The sequence below is a fragment of the Schistocerca cancellata genome, chromosome 1, assembly GCF_023864275.1.
Source record: "Schistocerca cancellata isolate TAMUIC-IGC-003103 chromosome 1, iqSchCanc2.1, whole genome shotgun sequence".
Classification (NCBI taxonomy): Eukaryota; Metazoa; Arthropoda; class Insecta; order Orthoptera; family Acrididae; genus Schistocerca; species Schistocerca cancellata.
The window spans coordinates 803,826,450-803,839,848 of NC_064626.1; the positions used below are offsets into that span (position 1 = coordinate 803,826,450).

The 13,399-nt window shown below is 42.0% G+C and overlaps 1 protein-coding gene across 1 annotated transcript in view; it reads left to right on the forward strand.

Moving 5' to 3' along the window:
* LOC126162346 (mite allergen Der p 3-like) overlaps positions 1-9,998 on the forward strand; it is a 56,947-nt gene extending 46,949 nt beyond the window's left edge. The window contains exon 7 of the mRNA XM_049918795.1: positions 9,770-9,998. Within this exon, the coding sequence (XP_049774752.1) occupies positions 9,770-9,913 (144 nt within the window). The 3' untranslated portion in view covers positions 9,914-9,998. The remainder of the gene's footprint in view (positions 1-9,769) is intronic.
* Positions 9,999-13,399: the final 3,401 nt, after the last annotated feature.

Genomic DNA, 13,399 nt, shown 5'->3' on the forward strand with positions numbered 1-13,399 from the left:
TGCTGTACATAGCCGTCTTGGAATCCGTGGCTTGGTTTTAGCCCGCTGCTAACTGTGAAAAAGTGGTGAAAAGGACGATTCCTGAGGAAACACTCATGAATTTGCGCAAATGTATCATCATTCATTCATTCACTGGTATACCAATCAGTTTAATTAAATCAATCATTTTATTTAATTTTAGGTGCCTATTTTATGTGTACGAGTAGGATAACTTTGAATCTCTGTATCTTGGAAAGAGATGAAGATATCAAGAAAATTTTGAAGGTTCTCCGAGATCGGGAGTTTAGGAATACACTGCAAAAAAATTCAGCCATCTCCTGTGTATAGCCGTCTCGATTGTTTGATATTAATAAATCATGTTTTCAACAATTTTTTAAGCCTGAAAGTAATACAATTCTGACGAACTGTACAGACAAAATTGACGGAAATGTATCATTCATTTATTCATCAAATGTATACTCGTCAGTTTAAACCAGGGGATATCATGAATGTAGCTGTCATCATTAAGTATCAATCAATTTATTTACAAAATTTTGTGTGCTTATTTTACTCATACACGCAGTATAATTTTGAACCTCTGTTTCTTGGAAATGGATAAAAATATCAAGAAAATTTTCAAGGTATTTCAAGATCGGGATCTTAGGTAAACACTGGTCAGCCAGAACTTTATGACCACCTGCCTACTATCGATATAAACCCGTTCAGGAGATGGCAGCGTTATCTGGCGAGCAACGACTGTTAGAGCAGACACACGCACGGTGCATGTAGTATCAGTGAGAGAACTGTCCGTGTGCAGAAAGGGGAAGGCGCGCGCTCTATCTCAGTTTGACCGAGGGCGGATTGTGATGGCCCGGAAGCTAGGCACGAGGGATTCGGAAACTGCACGACTTGTCGGGTCGTAGAATAGTGCTGTGATGAGTTCATACCGATTTTAAGATTTAGAAAAAAAGAATAACTTTTAATTGTATTCGACGTAAACCAGATTTACATTACGTAGGATAGATTCGGCATGTAGAAAAGTCAAAACAACCGTCGGTGAAATTAAAAGCAACGGTGGTAACATTAAGAGTGCGATGGGAATGCCACTGTTAAATGGAGAGGAGGGAGTGGATATGTGGAAAGAGTACCCTGAAGCCCTCTGTGACAAGGAGGACTTGTCTGATCGTTTGGTTAAAGGAGAAACATGAGTCAATAGGACAGAGGTAGGGGATCCAGTATTAGAGTCAGAATTTAAAAGAACTGTGGAAGACTTAAAATGAAATAAGGCAGAAGTGTTACATAACATTCCGCCGGAATTTTTAAAATCACTGGGGAAAGTAGCGACAAAATGACTATTCACCTTGGTGTGCAGACTGCATGAGACTTGCGGTATACCATCCACTTCCAGGGATGAAATCATCCACAAAATTCTGAATACTGCACGGGACTAGTGCGAGAATTATCGCATAATCAGCTTAACAGCTCAGGCACCCAAGTTGCTGACAAGAATAATATACAGAAGAATGGAAAGGAGAGTTCAAGATCTGTTAGATGACGATCAGTTTGGATTTAGAAAAGGTGAAGGTAATAGAGAGGTCATTCTGTTGTTGCGGTTGATAGTGGGAGCAAGGCTGAAGAAAAATTGAGACACGTTCACAGGATTTGTCGACCTGGAGAAAGCGTTCGACAGTTTAAAATGTTGAAAGATATTCAAAATTCTGAGAAAAATGGGGGTAAGCTATAGGGAAAGACGGGTAACGTACGAGGAGTACGACAACAAAGAGGGAACTATAAGAGTGAGAGACCAAGAGCGAAGTGCTCGGATTAAAAAACGGTGTAAGACAGGGATGTAGTCTTTCGCCCCTACTTTTCAATCTATACAACTACGGAGCAATGACAGAAGTACAAGAAAGGTTCAAGAGAGGAATTAAAGTTCAAGGTGAAAGGATATCAGTGATAAGATTAGCTGATGACACTACTATCCTTAGTGTCAGTGAAAATGAATTACAGGATCTGTTGAATGGAATGAACAGTCTAATGAGCATACAATATAGACTGAGAGTAAATCGAAGATAGACGGAAGATCACGAAGTAGATGAAGTTAAGGAATTCCGATACCTGTGAAGCAAAATAAACCATGGCGGACGGAGCAATGAGGATACGAAAACCAGACTAGCACTGGCGAAGAGGGCATTCCTGGTCAAGGCTTCATTTGAGGAAGAAATCTCTGAGAACATACGTTTGGAACATAGCATTGTATGATAGTGAAACATGGACTGTGGGAAAACCGAAACACTAAAGAATCGAAATATTTGAGATGTGGTGCTACAGACGAATATTAAACATTACGTGGAGTGATAAGGTAAGGAATGAAGGAGTCCTCTGCAGAATCAAAAAAAAAAGAAAAATGGTTCAAATGGCTCTGAGCACTATGGGACTTAACATCAATGGTCATCAGTCCCCTAGAACTTAGAACTACTTAAACCTAACTAACCTAAGGACAGCACACAACACGCAGTCATCACGAGGCAGAGAAAATCCCTGACCCCGATGGGAATCAAACCCGGAAAACCGGGCGTGGGAAGCGAGAACGCTACCGCACGACCACGAGCTGCGGACTCTGCAGAATCGACGAGGGAAGAAATGCATGGAAAATACTGACCAGAAGAGGCGACGAGATCATAGAACACCTGTTAAGACATCATTGAGTAACTTCCATGGTACTAGAGGGAGTTGCAGAGGGTAAAAGCTGCAGGGGAAGACAGAGACTAGAAGACATCCAGAAAATAATGGAGGACTTATGTTGCAAGTACTAGTCTTGGATGAAAATGTCGGCACAGGAGAGGAATTCATGGCGGGCCGCATCAAACCGGTCAAGACTACTAAAAAAAAGAAACCAGCCAAGACTACTGAAAAAAGAGAGGACAGGTAAGTTAACTAAAAAATAAAAATCAGATATATTACATCTAGTACAGATTGCAATGGGCGACACATTGATCCCTCTCTCAAAGCGTAGGGACTTTGTCAATTTCAGCGGACAGAAAAAAGCAAATGTATCTGGTGGCAATTAGCTAGCGTCACACTCGAGAATAAATGATGTCTGACATCTGAGTTCTTCAACAGTAATCGCACTGAACACATAAGGACAGGAACTGAGATTTCTAAAGAGTTATTTATCACTCGGTGTGAAGAAACATTTTGAAAATGGACACGTTCTTATGAGAGTATCTGGATAAGGAAATGACTGCTGATTATGGCCTAGAAAAGGTTTATTACTGCTTCGATTATGATATTCCTTTTGGTACAAACATTAAGGGCGTTTCAAGGGGAACGCTGGTTCGCATAGTCGTGTGATCGCTTTCTTCTAGGACACCCTTTTTTCGTTCCGTATGTGATCCACTAATTGCTTTCTTATTCCCAGTTTCCGTGCTATAGTTAGCATAATGAAAAGATCTTTGCCGCTGAAAACACTGGGCTTGATGGAAATGGCAACGTATGATAGACGTTTCTCACGTGGAAACTAATTTAGATCCGGCATATTAAGCTGATTTCAAACAAAAGTTCTCGTTATCGCTAGACACGTAATCACAAATAATAAAATTTCAGAGAAAAATCTGTTCCACGTCTGCTTATTCTACAAGGCATTTTGACTACACCTTCAAGCGCGAGAACAGAAACAAATTACAGACACCACAAGGAAATTTAAATTACACAATAATTTACCAGATGTTAACACACTCAAATGGCAAATATTAATCACCCTAATGACTTCGTATAGCTTATGTAGGCCAGTCTCATTGCAACAAATACTTCTGTAAACACTGATATTCGTCAAACAACACGTACCTGCCAGTTCACATGTATACGACAGCACAGTTTAGTGATGCAATATTTGCGCTCATCTTTCACCTGAAGAACTTAGACGAAGTGAATACGACTAGTTCAGCAAATGTGAATTCGATCGGTTTATAGCTGTTGATGTGATGCTTACTTTAAATATATTCATAACGCATACCACAATGAAAAATGCTCCTATCATACAATAAAAAACGGCGAAAATGTGCTGGGTAGAGTCAGGGATGTAACAGAAAAGAACTAGGTTTTCGACTTATCTGGCAGCTTCAGATCAAAACATCTTGACATATTCTCGTATTTTTCCTTGTCAGTATTAGTATCCAGTTGTTGCAATACAATGCATCATGAGCAATGATGTCATTTCGTATAACGTGACACATGCTATCATGTCATCCAACATAGCATTTGTCATGTCGTGCAATCTGACACAACGTGTCATTAAAGTTTAGGATGCATGCATCACCATTCTGAAATACATCCTACTATACATAGATCCACCCCCATATTCATAACACATATATTGGATTATTGGAAACTTTCATATACATTTTTTTTAATTTGTTCGAACCTGGAGGACATGCGCACACTTAGTATCTTCCTGATACTCAGTGAGATTGCGCAGTGGTAGTGCACTCATATTCTGGAGTCCCTCGTTTGGAACTTCCGGTTTAAGTTTGTCATTGATTTCCTATACTTCATGCGAATATCGGAATAATTCCTGAAGCGGCGTGCTACTATTTCCTTCCTTATATTTTTGTTTCTAATGGTCTCAAGGTCAACATGAAAGCTTTAAATCCAACCATCCTTATTTCTTTGATTTACTTTGTGGTGTGTGTTGGTGTAGCGGATGTAGAAGATAGAAATCTATTAGCTGGTGCATAAGTAGCGCTTTTGTTTTGGACGTTGATATTCCAATTGCTGTGGGTTTACTATCGACTGTCATTTTTTCATTTGTAGTTCACGGTTGTTGTATACATGGAAGAACCCTGGAGATACTAAAAGATTTCAGATAGATTATATAATGGTAAGACAGAGATTTAGGAACCAGATTTTAAATTGTAAGACAATTCCAGGGGCAGATGTGGACTCTGACCACAGTCTATTGGTTATGAACTGTAGATTAAAACTGAAGAAACTGCAAAAAGGTGGGAATTTAAGGAGATGGGACCTGGATAAACTGAAAGAACCAGAGGTTGTAAAGAGTTTCAGGGAGAACATAAGGGAACAATTGACAGGAATGGGGGAAAGAAATACAGTAGAAGAACAATGGGTAGCTTTGAGGAATGAAATAGTGAAGGCAGCAGAGGATCAAGTAGGTAAAAAGACGAGGGCTAGTAGAAATCCTTGGGTAACAGAAGAGATACTGATTTTAATTGATGAAAGGAAAAAATATAAAAATGCAGTAAGTGAAGCAGGCAATAAGGAATACAAACATCTCAAAAATGAGATCGACAGGAAGTGCAAAATGGCTAAGCAGGGATGGCTAGAGGACAAATGTAAGGATGTAGAGGCTTATCTCACGAGGGGTAAGATAGATACAGCCTACAGGAAAATTAAAGAGACCTTTGGAGAAAAGAGAACCACTTGCATGAATATCAAGAGCTCAGATGGAAGCCAAGTTCTAAGCAAAGAGGGGAAAGCAGAAAGGTGGAAGAAGTATATAAAGGGTCTATACAGGGGCGATGTTCTTGAGGACAATATTATGGAAATGGAAGAGGATGTAGATGAAGATGAAATGGGAGATACGATACTGCGTGAAGAGCTTGACAGAGCACTGAAAGACCTAAGTCGAAACAAGGCCCCGGGAGTAGACAACATTCCATTAGAACTACTGATATTCTCTTTCAAATTTTGAAGGTGGCAGGGATAAAATACAGGGAGCGAAAGGCTATTTACAATTTGTACAGAAACCAGATGGCAGTTCTAAGAGTCGAGGGGCATGAAAGGGAAGCAGTGGTTGGGAAGGGAGTGAGACAGGGTTGTAGCCTCTCCCCGAAGTTGTTCAATCTGTATATTGAGCAAGCAGTAAAGGAAACAAAAGAAAAGTTCGGAGTAGGTATTAAAATCTATGCAGAAGAAATAAAAACTTTGAGGTTTGCCGATGACATTGTAATTCTGTCAGAGACAGCAAAGGACTTGGAAGAGCAGTTGAAGGGAATGGACAGTGTCTTGAAAGGAGGGTATAAGATGAACATCAACAAAAGCAAAACGAGGATAATGGAATGTAGTAGAATTAAATCGGGTGATGCTGAGGGAATTACATTAGGAAATGAGACACTTAAAGTAGTAAAGGAGTTTTGCTATTTGGGGAGCAAAATAACTGATGATGGTCGAAGTAGAGAGGATGTAAAATGTAGACTGGCAATGGCAAGGAAAGAGTTTCTAAAGAAGATAAATTTGTTAACATCGAGTAGTGATTTCAGTATCAGGAAGTCGTTTCTGAAAGTATTTGTGTGGAGTGTAGCCATGTATGGAAGTGAAACATGGACAATAAATAGTTTAGACAAGAAGAGAATAGAAGCTTTCGAAATGTGGCGCTACAGAAGAATGCTGAAGATAAGATGGGTAGATCACATAACTAATGAGGAGGTATTGAATAGAAATGGGGAGAAGAGGAGTTAGTGGCACAACTTGACTGGATGAAGGGACCGGTTGGTAGGACATGTTCTGAGGCATCAGGGATCACCAATTTGGTAGTGGAGGGCAGCGTGGAGGGTAAAATTTGTAGAGGGAGACCAAGAGATGAATACACTAAGCAGATTCAGAAGTATGTAGGCTGCAGTAGGTACTGGGAGATGAAGAAGCTAGCAAAGGATAGGGTAGCATGGAGAGCTGCATCAAACCAGTCTCAGGACTGAAGACCACAACAACAACAACAGTTCACTGTTGCAGTTTGAGTCTACATATTGTCATTTTGTTATTTGCTGATAGTGAGTGCTACTGTGAACACTAGAAAATTGAGTGCCAGGTAGAGAAATCGGAACATTTCCGACGTATTTTTCTTTTTGAATTCAATAGAGGGGTGACAGTAGCGGAGGCAGCCACAAACATTTGCGCAGTTAATGGGGATAATGCCATTGGACAGGGTACGGCAAGAAAATAGTTTCCTCGTCTTAAGGGGAATCGTTCACGAAGACTTCCGGGGTTTGATGAAGATTGTTGAAGAACATTGATCCATAATGTTCCACGTCAGCGTAGTCGAGAACTGGAGTATGTCATTATTCCACCATCGTGCAACATTTGCATGGAATGAAAAGGCTCAAAAATGGGTTTCGCATGCTCCAAGTCAAAATCACAAAAATCAGCGGGTGTCCATATTTTCATCTCCACTTGATCGTTATCAACTGGCTCGTGGACAACACTGACCATTCCTATTCTGTATCGTAACTGGTGACAAGAAATGGTGTCTGTATGCAAACATAGGAAAAGGTAGGAATGGTTGAGCCCAAACAAAGCAACAACTCCCCGTACAAAGACCTGCGCGCATCCACAAAAGATAATGTTATGCATGTAGTAGAACAGCGACGGTATGGTGAACTACGAATCGGTTCCCCGGGTGTACCCATCACTGTTGACATTTATTGTCAACAACCCGGACGTCTTACAGATGTAATCCACGAACAACTAACAGGAAGAATGGGTGAAGTGATGCTACTCCACCATAACACCCACCCGTATTCTATTAGACTGACAAAAAACACTGCTTGGGAATTGGGTTGGGAATTAATTCCGCATCCACCTGATTTACCTGTCCTTGCGCCCTCAGATTTTCACCTTTTCCGCTCCCTGTCGAACAATCTTCAATTTCCGGATGATAATGCACTCACAACATGACTCGACGAGTTCTTCGTCTCAAAATCATGTGATTTCTACAGTCACGGAATCGAAAAATTACCCCAGCGTCGGAAGCCTGTTGTAAATAGTGAAGAATAATATATTACTGATGACTAAAGTGTCTGTTATGTTTATCCATTGTGTTTATGGAAAATCGCTGCGTACTTATCTACGTAGTAGATATGTTGAAATGGGAGATCGTGTTGATCGCGCTTCAGGTCTCTCTCGCTACCCATTGATCTGAGTAATTTTCAGACCCCCTTGAAAGTTATGGAGCTAGGGAACGCTACCTTCACCTGTTTACACACCGGAAAATAATTTTCAAATGCGCTAGCAATACTGCTCTAATCAACAGCCTGTTCTGTACTCTATGTTACAAATGAAGGCATACAACTATAAATAGTGCTTTTAAGGGATCGGATACTTCAAAAAATAGATAATTTACCAGCAGATTTATTCTGACAGTGGGCTTGTGGCAGCTCTAATTATTATCTGTACGACGAAGGCTGCCAGATCTGGTAGTTTCTAAAATACTGACAAGCAGCTGAAGCTAATTATATTCCTGTGACTTAGAATATAACCAATTCCGACTTTATCTTATCTTCAAACCCATTTTCAGGAAGCTGAGGGATGCACGCATACAACGCCAGTTGTGTTATAATTTAATTAATTGATGTTAATGACTTCAGTAATAGCAATACAGTTACAAGGTTTTAGAAGATGATTTCATCTCCATTATCCACAGTGACTCTGATTTCGACTAGATGTCGTTCGTGCAAGACGGAGCTCGAGCCCATCGAAGCAGGAGAGTGATTGATGTCCCGGAGGTGCACATTGGGGACCGCATTCTGGCTCTGGGGTACCCAGAGGCCACTGGCATGGGCCTCAATTGGCCGCCATATTCTCCGGATCTGAACACATGTGACTCCTTTTTGTCGGATTATATTAAAGACACCGTGTATAGCAGTAACCCCAAAATCATTGCTGAGCTGAGAACAGCTATTCAGGAGGTCATCGACGGCATAGATGTTCTGACACTTCAGCGGGTCATGCAGAATTCCATTATTCGTCTGCGGCACATCATCGCCAATGATGACAGGCATACCGAATGAGTCATAACTTAAATCCGAATATCTCTAGTGACGTTTACATGTTGAATAAAGTATGTGCACGGCATAGTTTGTAACTAATTTATGTTTTCTTTTTGCATAGTTGAATGATTGTCACCCTGTATATAATCTATACTGCTATATAAAGAAAAGTAATTGTTTAACGTTTTTACCAAAAATCTCGAAAAGTTCTTGACCTATTTGCTTCAGATTCTTGCACATTTATCAAACATTCGGATGAACATAGGCTTCATTACACATACCAATTTATTTTAAAATTTCACATGATACCTAGGCTTCATTATACACATACGCCCAATTTACTTTAAAATTTTACATGATATCTCAATGAACATTCAGACCGACATTGACTGATTTCTATTGAAACAGAAATTTATAGGCCTTTTTGTTGAAAACCGCTACGAGAGCTATGCTCTGCTTTGGAAATGTGTGATTTCGTTTTCTTCCTCGTAGACGGTTTCAACTACATAGCAGGGCAGTTAAAACATTGGACAAATTGCTTTCCCATATATACTCTTTCTCCTTGTACATAAATTTACACAACAGTTGTATGCACAACAATGTACTATTTTATTTTCTTCCTCGCAGTTGGTTGTGACAGAAAACTGGAAAATTGTATTCATTGTCAACATTGTAATCCTACCCGTTAACAGATTAAAACTATATTAAATAATGTCATTGAAGTTACAATCCTCCCAGACCAAGCAGCTGTGGAGGTCTCCATCACACCCCATATACTAGTGACCCCAACCGATTTAACTAATGGTTTTAAGCGACTTCAGTTCCCAGGCAAGATTTCGCTTGCAATGTCAACATACAAGGTGTTGGACAGAGAGGGGAAGAGGATATGAACTTACAGAGGGGGAAGAAGAAGATGTGCAGAGAGAGAGGGGAGATGGAGATTAGGATGTGTATCCAATTCCCAGACATATTTGGCAACTGCGAAGTATGTGTGTATGTTGGTGTTGCAGGGCGACTCTGGCGGCCCGCTGTTCGTGGATGGAGAGGTGGTGGGCCTCGTGTCGTACGCATACGGCTGTGCCCGTCGAGGCTACCCCACCATCTACACCAGGGTCTCCTCCTACATAGACTGGATCTCCGGCAATGTCAACTAGGCACGCCGCCCAAGTGGATGTGGCTGGCGTCTGTGTCTCACTGCAAAAAAACAACGCATAGGAAAAAAGTCGTCTTTCTTCTTAAATATACAATCATGTTTTGCGTGTTTTCATGTTTTATGATCAGCAGCAAATAACTCAGTAAATTAATAAAACATTAGAAATCATTTCCTTCTTCTTATTTTAGACAAAACATCTGTTGTGGTTCAAATGTTTTAGAGACCTGCCTGCATCTCTTATCCTTCAGACAACGTAAGAAAGATAAACCTAACAACCATAATGAGAGAAGAGGAACTCACAAGATTTTTCCGTGGCCATATTGAGAGCAGAGCATGCTTAAGATATTGACGTGACCAACTAAGCGACATAACAGTCAACTAAAAAAGATATTTGTATAGTAACTAACTTTTCGGTTTGATTCCACTTAACCATCTTGATCCTGTCTAAAGTGAAAATTTCAAAAAAGCAAATGACCAATAACACAGTGAAGATAGACTCCAAATTTACACAATCAAACGCACAAACTTACAAACACATTCACTTCCCCAATCGAAGCGCTGGTGTGATGTTAAGGCCAGATACATGACCTTCACTCTTTTTCTCAACACACTCACACAGACACACACACACACACACACACACACACGCGCGCGCGCGCGCGCGCGCGCGCGCACACATCCATTTACATATATACCTGCGTGTGTGCGTGTGTGATAGGTAACGGGCAGCACCCGGAAGAGATGGCGGGAACGAAATGAAACTTCATGAGAGAGAGATCTTCTGGAGATATTTCAGTGATTAAAAAATTGATTCAAATAGCGAAAAAATTTGTCATTAAAGGCATAACGTAGCACCCGCTCTGGACTGGGTGCACGCACTGATTCGAATGGGAAGAGGGTTACAAGGCCGTTCTGTTCTGTCTGAGGCAAGCTGGTCCACAACTGCTGTAAATGGTCCATGATATCTTCGATAATATAAATGAGACGGAGTTGACGTCCGACGTGGTCCCACACATATTCATCAATGACAGATCTAGGATATAGCTTACCGTGGAAGAACTTCAACATCACGAGCGTTTTGTAGAGACGAGCGCTATGTGTGGACGATCATAGTCCTGTTGAAAAATGACACCACGCGACTGTCACATGAGATGCAGCAAATGAGAACACAGGATGTCAGTGGCGTATACCGCTGTGCCGACCGTGTCCTCCTGATCACAAGTGATGACTCTCCACATCGTGACGCCCTGAGTAACGCTGCTGTGCGCCTCCCCCAAACGTTGTAAGAAAGTGATCTCTCCACGGGTCGCCCCACACTCCATGATGGTTATCCGCAGTACTACAAACCCTGATACATTGCTGAACATAACGCAACGACATTCATCAGCGTACTTTGCTTCTCAGTCGCATTACCACTCCAAACACAGCCATTTGTGTTGTGATGTTAAAAATGTTCATATGTGTGTGAAATCTTATGGGACTTAACTGCTACGGTTTTCAGTCCCTAAGCTTACACACTACTTAACCTAAATTATCCTAATGACAAACACACACACCCATGCCCGAGGGAGGACTCGAACCTCCGCCGGGACCAGCCGCACAGTCTATGACTGCAGCGCACTTGACCGCTCGACTAATCCCGCGCGGCTGTTGTGATATTAACGGCAGCATACGTATGGCCTGGCTGCTGCTAGCATCCAATCAATGGTATGGGACGACACAGAACGTTGTAGAGAGTTCTTTATGTACACTAAAGAGCCAAAGGATCTGGTGCACACACCTAATATCGCCGTGAGCACGCGGAAGTGTCGCAACAATGACGTGGCATGGACTCAAATAATGTCTGAATTAGTGCTGGATGGAACGGACATCATGAATCTTGCTGTTCATAAATCCGTAAGAGTATGAGGAGATCTCTTCCGAACAGCATGCGCAAAGCATCCCTTGCAGATATGCTCAATAATGTTTATGTCTGGGGAGCTTGGTGGCCAGCGGAAGTCTTTTAACTCGGAAGAGTGTTCCTGGAGCAACTCTGGAGCAGTCCTAGACATGTTGAGTGTCGCATTGTCCTGGTGAAATTTCCCAAGTCTCTCGAAATCAACAATGGAGATGAATGTATGCAGGTGATCAGACAGGATGCCTACATAGATGCAACCTGTCAGAGTCATATCTAGAGGTATTAGTCCCCTGCTGACATGCAGGATCGATGGGTTAGCAAGGTTGTCTCCATACTCGCACACGTCTGTCCACTCGATACAATTTGAAACGAGACTCGTCCGACCAGGCAGCATGTTTACAATCATCAACAGTCCAATGTCGGTGTTGACGAGCCCAGGCGAGGGGTAAAGATTTGCATCATGCAGTCCTTAAGGGTACACGAATGGTCCGTGGGCTCCGAAGGCCTGTATCGATGTTGAACAGTTCGCATGCTGACACTTGTTGATGACCCAACATTGAAATCTGCAGCAATTTGCGGAAGGGATGCACTTCTATCACGTTGAATGATTCTCTTCAGTCGTCGTTGGTCGCATTCTTGCAGGATCTTTTTCCGACCACAGCATGTTGGAGATCTGATGTTTTACCGCTTCCTTACATTCACGGTACACTCGTGAAATGATCATACAGGAAGAGCCCCACTTCATCGCTACTTCAGAGATGCTGTGTCCCATCGCTTGTGCTCCGACTGTAACACCACGTTCAAACTCACTTAAATCTTGATAATCTGCCATTGTAGCAACACTAACCGATCTAACAACTGCGCCAGACACTTTATGTCTTATATAGGCATTGTCGACAGCAACGCCGAATACTGTCTGTTTACATATCTCTGTATTTGAATACGCATCCCTAACCTAGTTCCCTTGGCGCTTCAGTGTATTTGACTGTACTGAAACAAGATCACATACCCTGTCAACCCCTGACGTTTCCTTTCCTCCTCCCCATCTTGATGCTTTGCTCTTTTTGTTGGGTGCTTTAGATGCAAGGTTACATGCTCCGCTGACCGGCCACAGATGGATTTGAGGATGGCAAGCTTAGCTGTGAAGGAGTTACTGTGTGATTGATGCGATCCTCCCTTGTACTGCCCAGACGTGGTCATCCAGAACTTTGAGGACAATTACGCCTGCCCTCATGTTCCTCTCACGATAGCTGATTACTACTGAGGTCGCTGATACGGAGTACCTGGCAGTAGGTGGCAGCACAATACACGTAATATGAAAACGTATGTTTTTGGAGGTGTCCGCATACTTTTGATCACATAGTGTATCTGGAAGCACAGTATTTCTCGGCTGCGACCAGAACAGCTTGCAAGGTGTGGCATGAGCTCGCCGTAGTCGCTGACCACCTTGAGGTGACGGTCCTTCGCCAACACAAAAAGCATGTATAGTCAACTAAGCAATAGCACATAAATGGAGCCCCCCCCCCCCAAAAAGTACAATTTTTTCATCTCAAATTTAGCGACACAGCCCCGCCCCTATCCACCGCCACC